General features: G+C 39.9%; 1 protein-coding gene across 7 annotated transcripts in view; it reads left to right on the forward strand.

Annotated features, from left to right (window-relative positions):
- slmapa (sarcolemma associated protein a) overlaps positions 1–20,923 on the forward strand; it is a 41,593-nt gene extending 20,670 nt beyond the window's left edge. For 3 of the 7 annotated variants that reach the window (XM_080423742.1, XM_080423747.1, XM_080423748.1), the window contains 16 exons: positions 136–304; positions 1,056–1,106; positions 2,030–2,146; positions 3,345–3,407; positions 4,350–4,409; positions 4,589–4,663; positions 5,889–5,969; positions 6,230–6,289; positions 6,510–6,635; positions 7,418–7,492; positions 7,745–7,845; positions 8,426–8,630; positions 10,411–10,528; positions 11,767–11,938; positions 12,092–12,223; positions 18,757–20,923. In XM_080423742.1, coding sequence (XP_080279868.1) covers positions 136–304; positions 1,056–1,106; positions 2,030–2,146; positions 3,345–3,407; positions 4,350–4,409; positions 4,589–4,663; positions 5,889–5,969; positions 6,230–6,289; positions 6,510–6,635; positions 7,418–7,492; positions 7,745–7,845; positions 8,426–8,630; positions 10,411–10,528; positions 11,767–11,938; positions 12,092–12,223; positions 18,757–18,852 — 1,701 coding nt within the window. In that variant the 3' untranslated portion in view covers positions 18,853–20,923. Of the gene's footprint in view, positions 1–135; positions 305–1,055; positions 1,107–2,029; positions 2,147–3,343; positions 3,408–4,349; positions 4,410–4,588; positions 4,664–5,888; positions 5,970–6,229; positions 6,290–6,509; positions 6,636–7,417; positions 7,493–7,744; positions 7,846–8,425; positions 8,631–10,410; positions 10,529–11,766; positions 11,939–12,091; positions 12,224–15,499; positions 15,588–18,756 lie in introns of all 7 variants that reach the window. The other 4 variants (XM_080423744.1, XM_080423743.1, XM_080423745.1 and 1 more) reach the window with 4 other exon arrangements.
- Positions 20,924–22,451: the final 1,528 nt, after the last annotated feature.

The raw sequence follows: 22,451 nt of genomic DNA on the forward strand, positions 1-22,451 counted from the left end.
TACGGTTTGTATTTCAGATCAACAGCAATGAAATCCTTAGAGGATGTTGACTGTAGTGTCCTAGGGACCAGTATAAGTCATTTTTCTGACTTTGTCTCTCCGTTTGTCTCCCTCTGCCCTTCTGTCTGTCTTCAGGTGTCAGAGGGCTGTCAGGAGGAGTTGACTCAGAGTGGAGAGAGGGAGAAGAAGGAGTTGGAACTGAGGATAGGAGAGATGGAGGACAAGGAACAAGCTCTGCAGGCGCGTATCGAAGCCCTGCAGGCTGATAACGACTTCACTAATGAGAGACTGACCGCTTTACAGGGTAACACATATGCACACACACACACACACACACACACACACACACATACACACACACACACACACACACACACACACACACTGACACACACTTGAAAGATACACAAATGCACACAGAGACAGGTGATTATGTTTGCATATTTGTGCACCTTCCTCACAAACTACTAAAAGGTAACATGTTTAAATCCTGGGAGGACATTGTGTCATAAAGCAGGGCTTAATAACACTTGGACTAAAACATTAAAACACAAAGGGAAACATACAACCAGGTGAAATAATTGTAAATCAGTTGAATCACGTTGAATCGCGCTGATGCATGTGAGTGATTCCCAAGCAAGTTGAGCTCAAAACCCCGCCCCACTGTGATTGGCTGAGATGGAGTGCTCCTTTTGGTTCACTTAATCTGTCCATCACGGCTTGCAGACTCGTATGACGCTGGCTGCTCGCCACGCCTCAAGGCCTCGTTGTCGCTGCGCCTGCCCTTGTCTTGTCAAGGGATTAAAACAATCACGCATTTGTACATAAGCAGGTAGGATCTTGAGTGAACCAAAACAAGCGCTCCCTGCACGTATCTCAGCCTTTCACAGGGCATCGGAGCTCAACTCGCTTTGGAATCGGATGCCACTCTCACAGCTAACCTGACATTGTTTAGATGTCCTGCTCAGGTAGATTTGTTTCTAGTATGTTTGGTCAGTGTATATGAACCTCCTTACGATACTGGCCTTCTCTTATGAAACTGCTATTGTTTCCAGTTCGGTTGGAACAAATTCAGGAGAAAAGTATCAAAGAAAACAACAGTCTGGGTGAGTTAACACCGTGACCTACTGCCATAACCATAACCACAACCATAACCATCTATCTGGGTGACACTTCCTCCTCTTAACACACTAACTACGCATGACCACTTCCTGCATGACTACTTCCTACTTCCTATCGCTGGCTCTGAGGTTGTTGGGTTTTTCTCCCCGCTTTAAAAAAAATACGTTGGTTAATTATATTTTTTGACCGTCCGTCCTTCCAGCTCTGTTGAAAATGTGATTGTTCTTGGTCTCTCCATCTTATGTCCTTTTTCTTTTCTTGTGTCTTTATTTAAACTACAGTCCTAACATGTCCTCTGGTGTTGAGGTCAATGATAATAATAATAATAATAACAATAATCATCTTTTACAATTTTCTATATTGATTGGTTAGAGTTAGGTCTAACAATAATAGTTAGGTCTAACTGTAGGCAGTGAATATCTGAGGTGTATTTTGCAGTTGAGGCGGTAATCAAGTAAATATGTTACTCTAACAATCATTAATCAGATTGATATCACTGACTTGGTTTTGAAATTGAATTTAATTGGCCCTGGGTTGTGTGGTTGCACGTCTATCTCTTGGTATTCTCTTTTGTGGTTGTAGATGATTACGTCATTACATGTATATTGATTAGAAACAAATGTATTCAGAAGAAGAGGTTAGAGCCCCCTAGTGGCTCAACTGGTGTGGTGCTGACCACATGAGTCTTGTGGGTTTTAATCCCTCTCACTTCGCTGTCTGTCTCTCTCTACTCTATTAAATAAGGGCAGAAATCAGTCAGTCTAATTACTAAATTAATAAACAAATGGAATATTATGTGAAAAAAATAGGGATGTGATTTGTGAACATAATTATGATCCTTCTGTAAGTCTCTCTGGATGAGAGCATCACAAGCCAGCTGTTTGTGTCTGTGTGTGTGCATGTGTAGTAATGCAGTCTGTAGAGGACAAAGAGAACCAGATCAAACACCAGGAGGAAGAGGAAGAAGATTCAGACACAGATGAAGGGCCTGGTGATGAAGATGATGATGATGATGATGATGATGGTAGATAGTTTTAAGAGTGATATCACCTGGGACGAGGGTCTTGTTTCTCCTGAGGTGGTGTTCTGCTAATGGTGTGATGATGGTAGTTTGCTTAGGAATTGGGATGAGATGATATCTAATCAATCACATATACAAATCTTGTGGGAGTATTCCTCAATTTCTTTTAAAGGAATAGTTCACCCAAAAAATGACTTTTCTATCAATTACACACCCCATGAAGCCTTGAATTCATGGAGATTTTATTTATAGCTTTTGATGCATTCCTGAGCCAATAATTTGATGACCGAGCATATTTCCGGTAGGAGACTCAAAGAGACTCCTTTGAGTCTCCTACCGGATACATAAGCATCTTTCCACCGGTAATCAAATTATTGGCTTAGGAATGCGCCAAAAAAATCTCCATGAATTCAATGCTTCATGGGGTGTGTAATTGATAGAAAATAAGTACATCTTTGGGTGAACTACTCCTTTTAAAGGAGACTGAAATACTGATGATGGTTATTGGGACCTAATCTGGATTGATGATGGTAGTTTGATCATAATCTGGAGATAAAATGGTTGTTTGGTTATTATCTGGGACCTTTTTCTGATCATCCAATCAGATTAGATGAGATCACTCGGCTGCTGGTGGTCATCTCATAATGATGATGATGATGATAATGACAGTAATTTAACAACTGGAATGTCGGTCTACCTCTCTTTTTGTGTCAGACTTGTCCTAATAATAATAGCTGTAAAGATGATGGCAGCTTGTCTGTCTAGTGTTGATGGACTTCCGCTAAAATCTGATCAATAACGTGCTCCATATTTATGTATTTATTATTAATAATACCATTGACTCCGTAATTGTACTGAATCTGGAGGACACAAAGAGGACTGTCAAACATTCACTGCTGCTATGACTGTAATGTCTGCCCGCCCGCCTGCCTTTCTGCCTGCCTGCCTATTCAAATTTCTGCATGTTTTATATTAGGTTCCCATCTCCTGTCCTTCCATACAGTTGTGAGCATGAGCTTGATGTTCATGATGGCATTGATTGTTCTGTGTTTGCGTGTGTGTGTGTGTGTGTGTGTGTGTGTGTGTGTGTGTGTGTGTGTGTGTGTGTGTTTGTGAAGTTGTGGTCTGTCTCTTGACAGATGTGTCTGTCTGTTGACAAATGGATGTGTCCGTCAGTAATATCTAGTTGTGTTTCTGTTAGATAACTGTCATGTAATCAGTGATGGAGACTCTACTAGAATACAACAACTTATAGACTGTCAACGTGAGTACACACACAATAAGGACCTTTATTTCTATTCTTGGTGGCGGGTCATTTCTGTTCCTCCATTCTGTGATTGATGAATCTGGGATCCCTCAGGCATCCATGTTTGCATGATGCAAATTATGCAGTTGTCCCTGGTTTCCTGATGAGATTAGATATGCGCCCATACTTTCGCATAATTATCGCGGGACTGTACATTTGCCTGTAGAATGGCAGGCAGAGTGAGCTTTCTTGCCCAATGTCTCAGTCAAAACACAATTATGCAGTTGTCCCTGGTTTCGTGGTGGAATTAGATATGCATCGATACTTTGTATAATTGTCCCGGCCGGGATTGTACATTTGCCAGTAGAATGGCGGGTACTAGAGTGGGTTTTCGGCTGAGTTCTGTCTCAGCCGAAACGGAACTCAACCCTGCTTCCCTTTTCTTCACAGAGACTTGCTTGTTTTTGTCTCTGTTATGTTTCTCTATCATATGTGTTGGTGCAGCTAAAAAAGTAACAATTAAAAGTACAATATTAAAAAACTGCAACGTCGCAAAACTCTGTCTATTCCATATGGTGCCATTAATTCTTTTTTTTAAAGTGTAAACATTTTTTAATGTTCAGATGGCTGGATCCTGGCTCCACCTCAACGAGGCTGTCGTGTCCTCTGTTTGTCTTTCACTTGGTCTTTGTTTAGTTTTTTCTCCTCTCTTACACTTATAGTAACTCGGCATACATTTCTCTAGTCATCTCTTTCATTAGCTTGTCTTTTATTCCTTGTTTGGATGTAATGTCAAGCTTGATAAAATAAATAACTCATCATCATTCATGCACTGTTCTTCTGGTTGTGTTTAATCTACAGCCAGACAAATGTCGGATGACCTTTCTGTGCATTCTAAAGGTCATAGGTCATGGCTGATTTTTGTATAATACTTTATTAACATGAAATCTCTCCTTCCAGCGGTCAAACAGCTAAAAGCAGCTGTAGGAGCTTCAATCCACAAACTGACCAACTTTGACGGTAAGAGCTGATCTGAGGTGAACTCAGTAGTGTGTGTGGGTATATACATGCACATTGAGTGTGCTAGGTTGTGTGCATGCTTATGGACTGAATTGTAATTTTGGAATCTGTGTTGAAAAGAGAGATGACCCATGTATGTATATAATTATTAAATAATCTGTGTGTTTGTGTGTATGTAGAAGTTATTGATGCTCACCTTCAGAACAACCAGACAGCTGAAGACAACAGTTTGGCCAGTCCTGACAGACTCAGAGGTACACTTTACCACTTTTATTTATATTCACATACAAAAATGTAAAGATAAACAATCACTGATGCAAAACTCATAATGAAATAATGCGTTTCATTATGTGTCTATACCAGTTGTGCACAAACTGTGTGTCCAGACGAGAGCTCTTCACAGGTCTAAAAGAACTTACCTGAACCCTAATGGGCCCGTGTAATTTGTCCCGAGGTCCGAGCCCTTCCGAACTTTTTTTGACTAATCAATAATGATGCGTCATTGCTGAAATAAGTTGTATATACCTTTAGCACCAGCTAATTGTAAGTCGTGGTGTTTAGTCAACACTAAAGCCAACAATGTAACTAATTAGTTTGAAACTAAAGTATCTTTATCCATTTGCATTGTTGTCGCTACATCTTTACGATGGTGCTCTAATGAAAATATTGCCACTTGCCGTGGCATTTTCTTCTTTGGTCCAATGGTGTGTGCTCAAGTGAAGCCATACTCCAGGGCTCATTACCAAAACGCTGTGACGTCAAGTTGTGGTTAACAATGTTGACAGCTTCTAGGTAATCTGCATTGTGTAATCTGCAAGCTCACAATGCGTTGCTATGTGCCAATAGCTTGTAGGTTGGCTATTATTATCAAGTATTATGCTCAAACAATACTCGCTGCGCAATCAGGCTAAAGACTGTTTGGAAACCAGAGAGAAGTTGAGTCTGTAAGGAAGAACCTTTTAATCTGGCTTCAGCTTTAAAAGTAACAATGCCCTCTTCAAATTACACAAGCGCGCTTGCACACACACACACACACACAGTCCACGTGCTTCCATACACACCACACAATGCATACATGGGGAGCTGTTACAAAGTTGAAAGGCATTTTCAAGGCATGGTAGTATAGAGGTCTTTGCTAACGGCATTCAAAACAAGCCTACCTTACAGAACCACCCAGCATTAACAGTCTGACAACTCAAATGTATATTAAATATATAAAACTCTACCCGAGATATTACACTTGAACTTTAATGCATACAGAAAGTAGCTGATGCTGCTGTCTGCTTTTGTAGGGTAGCCTTTGTGTGTGCGTGTTTGTTTCTGTGTGTTCAGGGGACCATAAACGGATGACAATACCATTGTCCTATTCCAAAATCCCCTCCGTTCACTGATAATGGTATCTCCCTCTCCTGTGTGTATGCTTGTGCACATTCCTGTTTTTCTTTTTTTTAACGTGTGTGTGTGTGTGTATCTATATAGAGAATCTAATGGAGTCTAAAGAGTCAGACATGTCAGACACTCTGAGTCCCAGTAAAGACCGCAGCAGTGACGACACCTCGGGTATGAAACCAGTTACAAGCTTATATATATTAAGTTATTACTATTTTTATTATTATTATTACAGTATGTTGTGATAATTATAATGGCATTCATTTTGTTGAATTTTGCTTTATTAGGTGACAGGTTAACCAGTTAAACTCTGTTTTATACTTTAAAAATGTTTCAGTAAAAGGATGCAGTTTAAATCTTTGCCTATAATGACATGCCTAAAATTGGATGCCATACTGTAGCTAATGTAGTCAAGTGTTTATGTGTTCCAGATGGCAACATGGACGATCAGGAGCTCATCGAGCCTCAGAACAGAGTCTCTTTACTCAAAGGTAACAATGGCAACTCCTTATAGTACACATTTATTTTGTACTTCACTCTGTTTTTTACTGCCCTCTTCTGCTCCTCTATTCTGCCACAGTGTGTTCAACAAATTCACTTAATTCATACAGTGTGCGGCAGTGTGTTGAACACACACACACACACACACACCATAATTCCTTCCTCAGTCTCGGTAGATGATTTGTTTACTCTCCTCCTGTTGCTGTATAGATGAGTTACGTCGGGCCGGTCTCGAGCTTGGAGACACGGAGCAGGTCATCAACCATCTCCACAGAGAACTACTGGAAGCACAGGAATTAGCCAACACCGGCAAGCAGAAATGTCTGGAGCTACAAGGTAAGATTACTACTAATAAGGGTTCTGTTCAATATTTATGGGAGGGGGCCAAAGGAAGAGAACAAGCTTTTTTAGTGTATACAGTTTTTTTTTATTTGAGTCCAGGTGAGGGTCATATAGGTTTGAATCAATCAAATATGAAATATAAATGCAGTCTATATATTGAAGAGTGAAGAAATGTTTCCCTTTCGAAAAAAGTTGAATAACGTTTTCATAACTCGCCTAAACTTTCATTAACACATTCCACGTACTCACCAGTGCCAGCGATTTATTGTTGTTTTTTTGTTTTTTTCACGTCGCCACAGACCTCGCTAAATACCTTAAGATTGCGCGTTAAACTGTTTGTAGACACACAGGGTAGCTGTGTGAGTGGCCCAGAGAAGACCGTTTCAATCGGCGATCGTCCATTTTGAAGTTGTCGCGGTTTATGTTAAACAGCGATCAGCGAGGAGAAAAAAAACTCAGAGATAATGGAGGATTAGGGGAAGATTTAGAGCGAGTGCGGGTGGGAACGAAAATCTCCGGATACGGATATTTCCATATCCGGGTGTGCTACAATGAAATGTGTCACTGCGAACGAGGCCTACAATGAAATGTGAACCTGCGAGAAAAAGAAAAGAAAAAAGACTTAGATCTACGCGACTGGCACGCTGCGCAATTATTTAGGTTTGCGTAGATCTACGCGATTGGCACTCAATGTGTTAAGAGAGAGAGTGTTGGTGAGCTTCCTGTATGAATTAAATGTTAATTATGAGTCAATTGTTGCACCTGTTTGTTTGTAGCTCTGCTGGAGGAAGAGAGAAGATCTAACAGACACCAGACTGAAGAGTCAGCTAAACAGATCAACTATCTACAGAGTTAGTACACGCGAGCGCACGCACACACACACACACACACACACACACACACACACACACACACACATACACATACACATACACATACACATACACACACACACACACACACAGCTAAAGGCAATAGCTTTAGAGTTTGCATACACACATATTCACATAAACAAGTTTACAGAGGAAGAAAACTAAAACAAATGTGTTCCAAAGTGAAGAACAGAGGATGTATTTTCATGTGATTGTGTTTGTTCATTCCAGCCCAGCTTGGTAAGCTGCAGGCGGATATGGAGGCTCTCAGAGAGCAGAGAGAGAACTCCATCAGTTACACCAGAGAGGAGCTGTACTCTGCACAGGAAGAGGTACACACATAGACCATACGCACACCACACATATACTGTATATATATATATATATATATATATATTGTAATGAATAGAAACCTTGTATGTCCAAAACTGTTACTTTCCAGGAAGTGGAAAACATAACATGTGTTCCAATGGATCCATTGCCGTTATTGTCTAGTCACAAGCTCTTAATACGTTTCATGTTTTCATTTTCAAAACGTACATATAGACATAACCACTTTCAACCAGGCGTCTTTATTTTGGTCATGTCATTATAGGCAAAGAATTTCTAAAAATAAGTAGAAGATCGACAAGCCGTATGAGCATGTACAACGGCTATTTTTGGCGATGTGTACTATAGAGCAGTGTTTTCTCAAAGTGGGTTCCAGGGACCCTCAGGGGTCCTTGAAGGGCTTCCAAATTTGGTTCCATTGGTATACTCAGAGTTATGGGGGCCCTTGAAATTAAAAGGTTTGAGAACCACTGCTATAGAGATTAAGACAGGGATATAAGATTGGAAAAACAGTGGATTATTTAATAACGATGTCACTGTTTTAATGTTGATGATGACACTGTGTTAATGTGCGTAATCTAGGTTCTTGTTCTGCGTCATGCCATGGAATCTGCCACAACAGAAAGAGAGAGGGAGATGGCCACCTTGCATGCTGACCTGGGAACAGTTCGTTCTGAGCTGGAGCACTGGCACAGCACGGCAGATAAATATGAACAGGAGATCAACGCACTGCAACACACACTCACACAACACACGCAACACCATCAAAAAGCCAGCCAGCTACAGGGTAAGAAAGTGTGTGTGTTTGTGTTAATTAAATTAGATTTCATATTAATAATAATTATAGAAATGCACAGTACAGGTAAAGGTCACAATATTTACTCACCATGTAGAATGGTGAATCTCAATAGCGCCTGAGTTTGTAGTCCCAAAACCCAGAAACAAATTGGCTTTTTGCACTTCCTGGATCTCTCTCTCAAAGTCGATGGGTTTGTTTTATTGGGTTTTTGGTTAAATGCCTGAACTAAGTTCTGTGGTTTACATGGGCTTTTTACAACATAAAATGTTAAGTAAATACCCTACTCGTGCATATGAAAGCTTTTATTGGTCTTAAAAAGCAGTTGCTAATTAAGTGGCTAAATGAAACCACAGACATTGTCGTGACATTACACGCCATCATGCCGAACACATGGTGGTGACATTCAAAATATATATATATATATATATATATATATATATATATATATATATATATATATATATATATATATATATATATATGACCATTGTGTTGTTTGTTCATAGCATAATTTTAGATTTTCCCTTCTGGTGATTGCATTTAACCCATTAAAACCGGGAAAGCATCTGTGTAATTTTAGATAATATCGTTGCCGTCTGTCAGAAACCAACTAACTCCATTTTTCCGCTTTTGCATTTTCTTTCCATATATCAGTGCTATTGAACACCCTTTACGTCTGTGTGTTGATTAAAAAAATATTGAACCAATGAAAAGTATTTAAAAAGTGCTTCTGACAAAACCAGCTAACTCCATTGGATCCTCAAACTTTCTGCTAAACCTAAGTCCAGCAAAGAGGGGTGGAGTTTTGACCCCTTTTGACCTCCAACCTCATTGTGAGCTTGGAGGTCCATTCAGCTGTTTTTATCAATGATGAACAAAACCTCCTAACTCCACTTTCCTGAAAAATGAAGATTTTGGAGTTAGCTAGTTGCTGCCGGACAGCAGAGTTATACTTTGTATATGTCTTTTCAGAAAACTCTTAGGATTTAGAACAGTCGTTCTCAAAGATAGCAGATCTACAACCTCACAGCACGTCACTTCGTGCCGCACTGCGAGCTTGTAGATCTGCTCTTTCCGATTTTTTTTTAAGAAAAGTGTTTGAAAATCTTTAATTTAGATTTTTTGATGGGGGGTCCGCGGCCAAATGGGTCCTTGACACGGACAGGTTTGAGAATCGGCCTCAGCTCTTAATTGGTTAATTCTCAAAATCCTAAATAGGTGGAGATTATCTTGTGGAACAAAATATATAAGTACGGTATCATGAACTTTTATTTGCAGAGCTTATTTTGGGCAATAATAAAAAATCAAATCTAAAAATCCCATTGGCATTTTTCAAGAAAACCAGGAAGGCGCTAACTTCTGTCTCTGACTAGAGAAATACATTATCACTGGACCACTCTCTTGTCCACATGTAGAAATTTGCCTTTGGCTCCTCCTTGGCAGGGCTAAAAAGTGACACAATTTATAGAACAACAGGAAGTACAAATGTGTGGGACAGTGTTGCACATCTGTTGGTCATTTATTTCAAACTGAGAACATTCTAATCCCCCAAGCAGATATATAAATGAACAGTTACCTCCCTCTCACTTCAGAGTTTATTGAAATTGACATTACATTTTAGACCCATCTTTCTATCTGTCTCCCTTGAAGGTATGAGTGCGTTATTGAAATAATATTGAAAATAAATAATCATATTAATCACAATTATAACTAAATGTTAAATTTAAAAAATAAAATAACTCTCCTTATTTCTTTCCTCTGTGTGCAGTGGAGTGTGAGTCTCTACACAAGCAGTGTGCGTGTTTGCAGCATGACTGTGAAGGTCTGAGAGTTGAGAGGAGAACTCTGCTGGACAGACTCCAAACCCTGGAGACGGAGCTAGACAGGTACGCACACTCACAGCCGGCGGCAAGCGTCAACGAACTCTCTCTCCCTTTGAAAAAGGTGGAAAAGGGATTTAAAACGTAACCCTGGATTTCGGTCCGTCGTTTCAGTTGTTAGCAGACAGATGTCGCCAGTTATATATAATGAAATGAGTGTATTTCAAGGTATTGTATTGAAGTTAGACCACAACACCACACTATACACTAAGACTCCTACACTGCATCCCTCTCAGCTGTTCTGCTCTATAAAGAATACCATATGGACAGACCACTCTGAGAGAGGCAGAGAGGTGAAGAGCTGACGGGGTGAGGGAGAGATAGAAGAGAGGTGAAGAGCTGACGGGGTGAGGGAGAGATAGAAGAGAGGTAGAGAGTTGGACAGACAGATGAAGGTAAACCGCTGACAGGGTGAGAGACAGACACAAATTGAATAATGAAAGAGAGGGAGCAGTGGGTGGACAGAAGAGCTGACGGAGAGAGAAGCTGATGAAAGGATTGTTGTTGGAGGGGTGTGTGTGTGTGTGTGTGTGTCAAGTGTAATTTTTCAACTATTTCTCAGAGATTATATTTGTGGGTTTGGTCTTAAAGCCTCCATTCATCACCTTCCTTCCCTTTCTGTTTCGAGTACGCAGGCTGTGGGTGCCCAGAAAGACCAAGAAGATGTCTCTAGATAACCCAATGATACACTGCTGAAAAATATGGACATTTTCCATTTACAATTATCTACACATTGCTGCATTAACACACAGATCAAAAAAATCATGGAACATTCTCCGTGACCTCCTTACTCACGGACATCGGCTCGTTACACGCATGGGGGTCGGGTAGCGTCGGGGAAAAGAATTGGCTGGCCGCGATCCTCCATTCCAGAGCTAGGGCCGTTTGAATGTGGCTTGTTTTTTGAAAAACACTTAGAAAACAACAGAAATCCGAGAAAAATATACTTTTTTTGTGAATGCACATGGAAGGAGGTGATCTTTTTTTTGTTGTGATCACGTGATTTCTGGGTGTACTCTTCTTTGGTGGTGCTTGGATCATTCACAGGATGCGGAGCAACATTTTATATACAGTAGAGAATGTGTGTATAGAAGATTGTTAGGTGGTATACCTAACTAGCTGCTATACACTCTTCTATAGAGAAACAACGCATGTACTAAACCTGTTCCTGTTCTGTTTTGTTGTTGTAATTGTAATGGTGTGGTGTTATCGTTCTTAACAGTGTTGTTGTGTTGTTGTTCCAGTACCAGGGAACAGAGTCAGGTTCTGAGCAGCAGCCTGGAGGTTCTGGAGAAGAGGGAGGGGGTTCTGCAGGACAGACTGGGTTCTCTGGAGAACAAACACCAGCAGGATGCCACCAACCTGAGGACACAACTAGACCAGGCTACACAACGAACACACAGCCTGCAGAGAGAGGTACACACACACACACACACACACACACACACACACACACACACACACACACACACACACACACACACACACACACACACACACACACAATAAGGTAAATAATACGGTGAAATGACAAAGTCCAACACACATTTGTGCATGTTTGTGTGTCAGTATGAGGACACACAGGTGCAGCTGTCAGACCTGCGTCAACGCTATGAGAAAACAGAGCAGGAGAAACACAACATTCACCATGAACTACAACAATGTCAACACAGCCTGAAGATACTACAGGACAAGACTAATGTAAGACACACACACACAAACACTCTCTCTCTCTCTCTCGATCTCTCTCTCTCTGATGTAAGATGTTTAAAGTGTGTGTACTCTGCAGTTTATCTCGTCCTCTCTGGAGCTATCCATCCATCAGGGTTTGAGTGACAGATGACAACAGATGGATGGATGGACTGAGGGAGGGAGTTTAGTTTAGAGGATGGGAGAAGAAGAGCGCTTGGAGGTTTCTTTCTGAACAAAACAGTGCTATTTGTTTCTACATGATTTATCATTTATCTCCCAATTTTGCGTAAAATAAATGATACCCTTTCTCTCTCACTCACTCACACACACACACACACACACACACACACACACACACACACACACACACACACACTCACACTCACACTCACACTCTCTCACACTCACACACAGCTGGTTTCTCTAAGGCCAGTCAAAAGACAGCTTAATGGAAACTATCAACTTTGGCACGAACAGGTCCTGGGTCTGTCATTGTCCACTGACTTTTCATCTTAGCTGATCTATAAGCTGATCAATAAGACCTTTCTGATCAATAAGACAGTACAGTGATAATGCCAAACCAAATCAGCCTTTCTCCTTATCCTCTCTCCTCTATTCTTCTCCTCTTTCCCTTTAACTTTACTCTGGCTTTCTTTGTCTCTACTTAAAAGTCTATCACTACTATCATCACAGACATCACTTACAGTATGTCTATTCTTAACAGCTTCTGCTGTTACAAAATCTAGAACAATTACAGGTTTAATAGGTGTACAACAAATATAAATTGAATACATTTAGAGCAATTATAGGTTTAATAGATCTACAACAAATATAAGTTGAATACATTTAGAGCAATTATAGGTTTAATAGATCTACAACAAATAGAAGTTGAATTGATCTGCACAAATATAGGTCATAGATATAGAAAGAATATTAATAGATGTAGAACAAATAAGTTGAATAAACCTGGAACAATTATAAACAAGTTTAATCGATCTAGAACATATGATTTTAAGAGACCTTATACATTTATATTTAATATGGTATATAGAACAAATATGTTTAAATATATTGTTTAAATATTTATTTATTTTATTTATTTATTTAACAGGGACAATGCACATTGATCAACATGTCAGTTATTCACGTCCATGTAAATGAGCCAGAGTTAGCCAGAGTTGGCTAATTTTCATCTGTAGTCCCTGAGCAGGCTGTTAAAAGTGGTATAGTTATCCATACAAGAGGAGACATCATCAACAATACAAAACAAGTAGACATAGTACAGAAGACAAAACAACAGTAAAATATGAGAAGACACAGTGATTAATGGAGCTGAAATTTACTCATGATTACAAATTTGGTTAGCTTTAAGCCATCTTTTAAGGTTGAATTTGAAGGTTAGATAGTTGGTGGTCTCTCTTACTTCGGTAGGAAGACTGTTCCAGTGATGGGAGGCTCTAACAGAGAAGACTGTTTTACCAAACACACTCTGTCTGAATGGTACTTCACAGTCTCCTCTGGTAGTTGCCCTTGTTGTTCTGTCACCACTTTCTCTTCGCTCTATGAACTGTGTAAGTGGTGGAGGTGCAAGCCCATTTAAAACTTTAAAAATGAGACAAGCATCTGCAAAATGTTTGAAGCTATCAAAATTAAATAAATTATACTTTTGAACTATACGGCAATGGTGGTAACGGTTGGGTTTTTGATCAAGTGTTTTTAATGTCTGTTTGTAAAGTGATTCTATGGGTTTGAGAGTTGTTAGATTTGTCTGTGACCAGGTTGTGAAGCAGTATGTGATGTGTGAGAAAATCATAGCATGCATGAAGAGTTTGGCTGCGTCTGTTGTTAGGTATGGTCTTATGTGCCTGAAATTAGACAGATTGAATTTGATTGTGTTGGCTACTTTTTTAATATGTTTTTTAAATGTCAAGTTTGAGTCTAGTGTGATTCCAAGATATTTAAATTCAGATACTACCTTAATAATGTTTCCATTGACGATAATGTCAGGATAAACATTCGAGTTGCGTGAAAAAAACATACAAACAGTTTTGTTTGTATTCAGGTGCAAACATGAGTTCCTCAACCAATCAGCTACATGGACCATGGCTGCAGTTAGTTTATCTGCTGATAGTTGTTTGTTTTCAGCATGTATTTAAAGAACTGTGTCATCAGCATACATTTGTATGGAGACAGATGGACAGACAGAAGGCAGATCATTAATATACAAACTGAACAAGATAGGGTTCAGTATTGATCCCTGAGGAACTCCAATGTTACTGTTAAGATATGTTGACTGTTTGTTACCAATACGAACCTTTTGCTTCCTATTTATTAAATATGAATCAAACCATTTGACTGCCTCAGTAGAAAAGTTAAAGAAAGAGAGTTTTGACAAGAGTACCGGATGGTCTACAGTGTCAAAAGCCTGTTTAAGATCCAGGAATACTGCACCCACTGTACCACCTTTATCCAAACTTGACTTGACACTTTCCAAAAAGTAGCAGTTAGCAGTTTCTGTTGAATGGTTGGAGTGAAAACCGAACTGCAGTGGACACAAGGGAGTATGGCCTGTATTCAAATGAGCGGTCAGTTGTTGAGCAACCCATTTCTCGGCCACCTTGGACACTACAGGTAGAATACTAATGGGCCTATAATTTGCCACATTTGTATGGTCACCAGCCTTAAAAATTGGTGTTACAATCGCAGATTTCCAGATGCTTGGAAAAGTGCATTGCCTAATTGATAAATTTATCAAATGAACTATGGGACAAACTAATGCATCCTTGTATGTTTTTAGAAATGTTGTGTCCATGTCATAAGCATCCCTTGCTTTTGAGTCTCTTAAGGAGCTCATGATCCTAACCACTGCAGATTCGGTAATTTCTCCTATCCTAAAAATGGGCTTGTCATCATTAATAGGGGCACATGTCAGAATTCTAGTGGGGAAACTTTGGGCCAGTTCCCCAACTGAATTTATAAAATAACTATTAAAAGTATTTGCTATCACCTCCTGATCTTGAATTAAAGTTCCATTCACTTTAAGTTCATATTCATTAATTCATTAATATAACAAATATACAGTTATTAGATCTAGATCAACTATGTTTAATAGATCTAGAACAAATATAATATCTCTCTCTCTCTCTCTCTCTCTCTTCAATCTCTTTCCCTCCCTCTCCCTGGCTGAAGCTGCTCCATGCTCCATGTTGGGTTTTTCATTGATTATTATTTTGCGTAGGCTGATGATCTTGTTTTCCCTCCTCCCTCCCTGTCTCCTCCCTGTAGCCACCCATTCTGCAGCCTGTTCAAGCCATATTCATAGGCCTTGTCCTGGCTCTGCTGTACTGCTGTTACAGTCAGTTGTGGTAGAAAGGTAGCTATACAACCGAAAGAACAACTTCACCTTTATTTGTTTGTCTGTTTGACTGACTGTCTGTCTGTCTGTCGGTCTCTCCGTACAGTATGTCTTTCTCTCTTTCTCTGTCGGTCTCTCCATCTGTCTTATCTGTCTGTCTGTCACTCCATCTGTCTGTGTGTGGGATGAGAGAATGACAACATTGTAGACAGCGATTTAAAAATGGTGATCAAACACTGTGAATATGTGGGACCATCATCATTCTAGAACCACTGTGGTTACTGACGTAATGTGGGGCCAGTGTTCTTGATCTACCATGGTAACCAGTGCCCAGTGTCTAGAACTGGAGTTTTAAAATTCTGTTATATATTTGTTTTTCATTGTTTTAATCTCTTTATGAAGAACTGATGAGGTAATTTAAATGAAGACATAACTTGTAGTTACTTCTGATTGGCTGAAACAATGTTGTCCACTCCAACATTTTGCTTCAACACCCTTCATCATTATCTTCAATATCAGCATCATCATCATTATCACCTTCATCATGGTTGCTCTCATTGTCTATCTTCTGGTGAAAAGTGGTACTCACTAAAGCATGTCTGTCTGCCTGTATGTCTGTCTGTCTGCCTGCCAGTCATCGCTGTTTTTATATAAGTCTATGGCTAACACTACACACTGGTCTTAAACTTAAAGGGATGGTCACGACACCCATACCTTCTTTTAAAGGAATACTCTATTATGGAGCTGGTTATATAACTCACACCTTGGGAGCAGATATGGGATCAGAATTAACATTACACCATTACTCTTAGAGTAGTCTCACTTTACGCTAGATGAACGGAGATCTCTGCCTACCGATATAATCTGGTGACCTCTAAATTAAATGTAGGGGCTAGAACCGCAGAGAGGATGGCTGTTAACAAACCTACACCTACTGCTTTGGAAACCAATCATATCACCATCCTATTATGAAGGACCTGGTCCTTCATAAGGCCCCATGTTACCATAGTAACTGACTAGTGGTTCTAGAATTGATTCTGTAATTAAGTAAATATCGTTACCTGAGTAATCGTTTCCATCCCGTTTTAGCCATTACATTGAATTTAGATGTCGGTAGGCGGAGGTCTCGGATCGTCTGGACGTAAGACTACTGTTTTAGTTTGGTAGTGCAAATAGTGAAACCGAGAGAAATTACTTCAAAGTTTACACACATGGGAAATGCTAACACATGGGAATCTTTTATTAGACCACACAAACAAATAACTAACTACAGCCTCAGTTGTCAACCAGTGAAAAGACTGTATTTTACAATGCCTCAGATAGGGATTGCATTGACAACTGCAATACACTGTTCTCCCCTTACCCCAGAGTCCTGGCGCTTTCTCAGTTGTAGTAGGTGAGATAACCAGAAGTCCTTTTGTCTCTATTGCAGCAGTATTCTGCTGACAATGTGAAAGTTTGACCAATGACTGCATTAAAATATATTTTATTTGGAGAACCACATAGACTGGGTACTAGGGTGCACAGACAGAAAATAAAATGGCGATAAAAAAAAGCAATAACAGCCAGTGTTCTTGTGGTGGGTTGTCCATTTGTTATTTCCGCTGCTGTGTCAAACATACAAACTAATCAAAATTGCTTTGTTATTACTGACGTGGAACTAGAGGCCTAGAGCTCTAGTTCCACTCATAATTGCACCGGCAGAGAAGTCAAGTCGAGCAGAAAAGTCCTTAAACACAATCACATCCACATGTCATTTTTGATAAATCTTCAAAAGAATGACTCAACTTCTAGTTTCCTAGTCATGCCAAAAGAAGAGAACAGATATTGGATCACAAGTCGGCTAGCCCTGTCCAAGATTTGGCTGAACTAGGCTGGTGTATAGTCTTGTTTTTCCAGCTCATGAATGTTGGTGTTCCACTAACATGTAAACCAACATGCTTGCTGAAGCAACTGGTTTCAGCAATATTTTGACTGCTGGCATGTTGCTAATTAGCTAGCTGGTGTGAGTTAAGTCCACTTATTTCAAGGTAGCTCGCCAGCTACAAGCTGAATTGAAGGGAAAATTCCAATGTTGTTGTTTTTTTTTTTTTAAGAATACATTTTTCACATATATGTCAGACGTACTTGCACTTAAGAAAATGCTAATGATGATTCCTCTGGGCTGTTTGCATTTTATGAACCACAAACAAATTTAATTCATGCAGGCGTCTCACAACATAAAGATGTGAAGTATGACACCGGTACCATTTTATACACTACTATTGAACCACAAAATATGTGATCACAGACATCGTAGATGACAGAAAGTCTTAACGGTCAAGACCACTTAGGTTGAGGTTTGGGTTGTGTAGTTACCTTGCCATGATGTAACTCCAAAGGTGGACAATAAATCAAAAATAATTGCTCCATTGATTTGAAATTGATTTCGCTATTTTAATTGGGAAGAAAACCCGGACTGGATCCCCAGATCCGGATCTTCACTTCACCGTAAAATCAAAGTCAATGAGGAGCATATTTAGAATTATCAATTTCTAATCAATGGAGTAATTATTTTTGATTTCTTGTCCACCTTTGGAGTTACATCATGGCAAGGTAACTACACAACCCAAACCTCAACCAAAGTGGTCTTGCCCTTTAACATTGCTGACAATGGTAGAAAACAGAATTATGTCTGCCATGTTTCTGAAAAACCTTTAAAGTTAAACATTTCATAGTATCTGTATAGTGTCTTGACAGCATCCATCCTTTTAACCTCTGTACTGGTCCTACTGCTTGTCTCACTATCTCCACAGAAAAGACCCGCTGCTTTCGCTAACTTCATTCACTTCTGTTGTGTTCTACTTAAACTGAACTACAGATTTATTTTAAATCTGTCCTACCCATTTCTTCTTCTCAGTATTAATTTAATTTCAATACTTTCACCGTGTGCATCGTCTAGCTCCATCTCTCCCTGGCAGGATGACTCTTCATTTCATCTCATTCAACTTGTATTCTTGTCCATCCATTTGCTTCAAAATGACTGCATTCCCTCCTTCTTTTTTCATTTCCTTTAATTTGTCACTGGTTGTTTACTTTGCTCTCTTTCTCTATCAGATCACTCTTGAGATAAAAATAGAACATACTCTTAATTTGTGTGTTTTCTGTGTTTGTGGTTTTTTGTTTTTTTCCCCGTCTTGTCTGACAGAGCGCCTGGAGCCCCTGGATGCCGGTCGTGGTGGTGATGGTTGCTGTGACTGCAGCGGTCCTCTACCCAAACCTCTCCAAGAGCAGCTCCACTTAAACATACTCACACACATTCACGCATGGGTGTGCGTCCGCTCACACATACAGACACACACCAAATGTAATACACACCATGTGAGTTTCTAAGTGGACGGTGTATCCTGCCAGCATGTTGGCTGCATCACACACATACACACACACACACACAGACACACACACACACACACACACACACACACACACACACACACACACACACACACACACACAGAGACACACGCACTTAAACACACATTGCGCTGTGAGGAGAGCAACACTGCTTTATTGTACAAAGTGTAATTGTATATAATTCTAGAGAGATGAGGGGTGCGATATAAAAGTTATAATTTCTACCATAGAATCAGTTGTTATTATGTACCAACAGGGGGCACTATGGGCTTGATTTGTTGTTTTATATCAGTTTAGTGTTGGTGGGAGATCCCAGGCTTTCCATGTCTCTGTCTGTGACATGCCAATTCTGGGCTACGTCTTCCCAAACTAACCCAGACCTTTTCTGTTCTTCTGTCTCTGCTGGGTACCACACTGTTCTGGGATCTGTTTCCCAAACTCATCTTTGGACTTCTATCTTTTCTTATTAACATATCATTGACAATGAATGGAACTCAGAAGAGGTGTACATGTGGTTTTGGAATACCATCCCTGTTGTGTTCTGCGTTTCCAGCAATCATTACTCTCATGGACCCACACTATTCAGGATTTTGTTAACCCTAAATTGATCTGTGACATTTAACTTTAAAGTTTAACTTCAGTCTAAACTTTGTTTTGGGAAAACCATTTTTTCGTGTACTGACTTTCTTATTATAATGGGCGTCATACTACTTTTGTGATTCACAAATTCCTGTAAGTTTATAGTGGAACTTTTTGCAAAATTACTATTGTTTGTTTCCTAAAACAAACTTTAGACCAAGTTTAACCATGTCGCATTGTAATTAAATGTAATACATTTGGTATAAACATGGTGAGAGACGTAGCTCTGTTCTGTTTCTCTATAATAATAACAAAATAATTAAATAAAATGGGTGGTATTGTCTTTGTTTCAGAACATCGTCTTTAGCCTAAGTTCAATTTACCTCATTGTAAACGAACAGAGCAAAGACAAACTGAAGTCTAGTCCATGTTAGTTAAACAGTCACAAAGAGAGGTGGTAAAGGGCATTGGTGGTTCCATATCTTGCTCAAGGGCACTTTGACAGAACATTTCATGTACATTTAACTGTTTCAGTGGGTGAACCTGTGGACCTTACAGGTACAGGACATTGCCTCTCAACCCATTAGGCCAACAACCTGCCATCTAAAGATGCGGTTTTGGGAAACAAAAGCCCTGGTCTGTTCTCTTCTGTTCCATTTCTAAAGATGGGTCTGTTGTCAATTAGCCATGTTAATAGTTGCCATGGCAATCCTCATTATTCAAAGGTGTGTTGGGGGAGGGGGGATATTAAAGCCAAATTAAAAATGTTTGATTTCATTTATGTATCATTTTCCTTTTTTTGGGCACAAAAGGGGTTTTAAGTGCCTCTGTTTTAACTAACACCAGTTTGTGTATGTGTGTAGACAAAATACACAATCTCTCACACACGTGTGTGTTTACACCGACACACACACCTGGTTTGTTGGAAGTGCCACTCGTGTACGCGTTGACGCGTCCTTGCTGGAAACTTAAGTTATTTGGCCGTGAAACGAGTCGGTGAACTTCTGTGTGTGTGTGTGTCCTACGACTGTATGTGTGAGTGTGTGTGTCTGAGAGACTGTTGATGAGCAGAGGCGTGTCGGTCAAACCAGGCACACACACTCACACCACCCTCCTCTTTGTCAATGTATCTCTGTGTCTTGTCTCTGTGTTTAAAAAAAAAAGATCAAATTATTCCTGATGTTCCAGTGAAATACACTACAGACAGAGAGAAAGAGAGAATTGTAAAATAAAATCGGATTAAAGTTATGAGATGGTGTGCTTACTAGACTTATTTTGTTAAAAGTTATTGAGATATGAAAGATATAGAGGTTATGAAGATGATGTATTGAATATGCAGATGTTTTGGATTAAAGTTGTAGCAAGCTGACCCACCAACACAACTCATGTCTTCTGTTTGTCTCAATGGGATTTATATTATGTTGCACTATGTTTATTCAAAAATGCCCACTGTCACACAAACACATGGTTTTACATTTAATCATTTAGCTCAAATCTATAATGTACAGTATAGAGTATGGTTCAGATCCCAGATCGGCAATGTCACAAGCAAACACGGGTGTAAATGGGTTAGGGACTACAGTACGTTTACAGTATGTTTGTTGGTCATTTAGTAACTGAATCTTAACCCGTCAGACATAACTGCCTCCAGAAGCTAGTTGATGACTAGGCAGGGTTGAAATCTATCCCAGCATTCACTGGGTGACACTGACAAGCGCTAACACTGGTGTTGGGACTACAGTGCATGAACCCAAAGAGAACAGCTTAAAATGTCAATTGATAACGTGCTAATAATGACAAATGCCATGTTGTCTAAAGGGAAAGCAAAGCACTCGATAGGTAGAAGATGCTCTTTGGAGGCAGTGACTTGAACAAATAAGAAGTAAAGGTACAAGGAAACTGTTTCTGTATATTAAAAAAAGCCTTTATTAACTGGCTAGTTCATTGAAAAATATTTAAAAAGGACATGTTTTTGGCCAGAGCTCATGAACTTTCCTGGCTAGCCATGTAACACTTAATAATGTAATAACATATTAACTAATATAATACACAATTACTAATAGCTCCAAACGTGTTGGCTAATACGAATAAGTAGGTGAGGGTAATGCACCTTGAGCTACAGCGTCAAATGAAAGGTGTTTTACAAATAAACTATTATAATTCTTGGTATTAAAGGAGGCATGAAACATTTCTCTACCCATGCCTATAAATAGAGTTGAGGGTTTCCTCCAGGAGGCTGAGAGGGACAGATAATGAATATCATTGAATGTCTCTCCGTCTCCCTCTCCCTCAAGTTTTTACACCGATATTAACAGTTGTCTCTGTTGGCGAAAGAGCCTACTCTGTGTGGAGTTTGCATGTTCTCCCTGTGTCTCTCAGGGTAGTTAATACCCTCACAAAAACATGTAGTAATCCTGGTCGCTATACCGCCTCCCCCATGACAGCCGGGGCGCCTGATGGAGGAGAAGGGAACTGGTTGGAATAACGTGTTCCTTCCACGGGCTACGTCCAACCAGGGAAACTTCCCCCCTGTCAGGTGACAAGAAGGTCAGTTGGCTCTCATGCATTGAAGGAGGCATGAGCTCGGCCCTGGCCTCCCTAGGCTGGTGAGGGGAATGTAGCACCCAGGATCACTTAGAAAATTGCCACAGGGTGAAAAATAAGGGTTACAAAATCGCAGGATTTAAAAAAAAACAGTTGTCTCTGCAGAATCACATCAAGACATTACACAATTATAAAGACACTCAAAATGAAAGAAGAGATGAGAGTGAGAGAGAGGGATAAGTGTCGTGACACACAATACTGGGGGAAAAGAGGGTGGGTTTTGGACCACAGCCCAATGAGCTGTCTGTGAATCACCATGGTTATGGGCGAGGACCTGCGTTGGAAGAACATCCCTAGTCGACATGG

Source organism: Gymnoscopelus braueri (genome assembly GCF_963280865.1).
Source record: "Gymnoscopelus braueri genome assembly, chromosome: 3".
Classification (NCBI taxonomy): Eukaryota; Metazoa; Chordata; class Actinopteri; order Myctophiformes; family Myctophidae; genus Gymnoscopelus; species Gymnoscopelus braueri.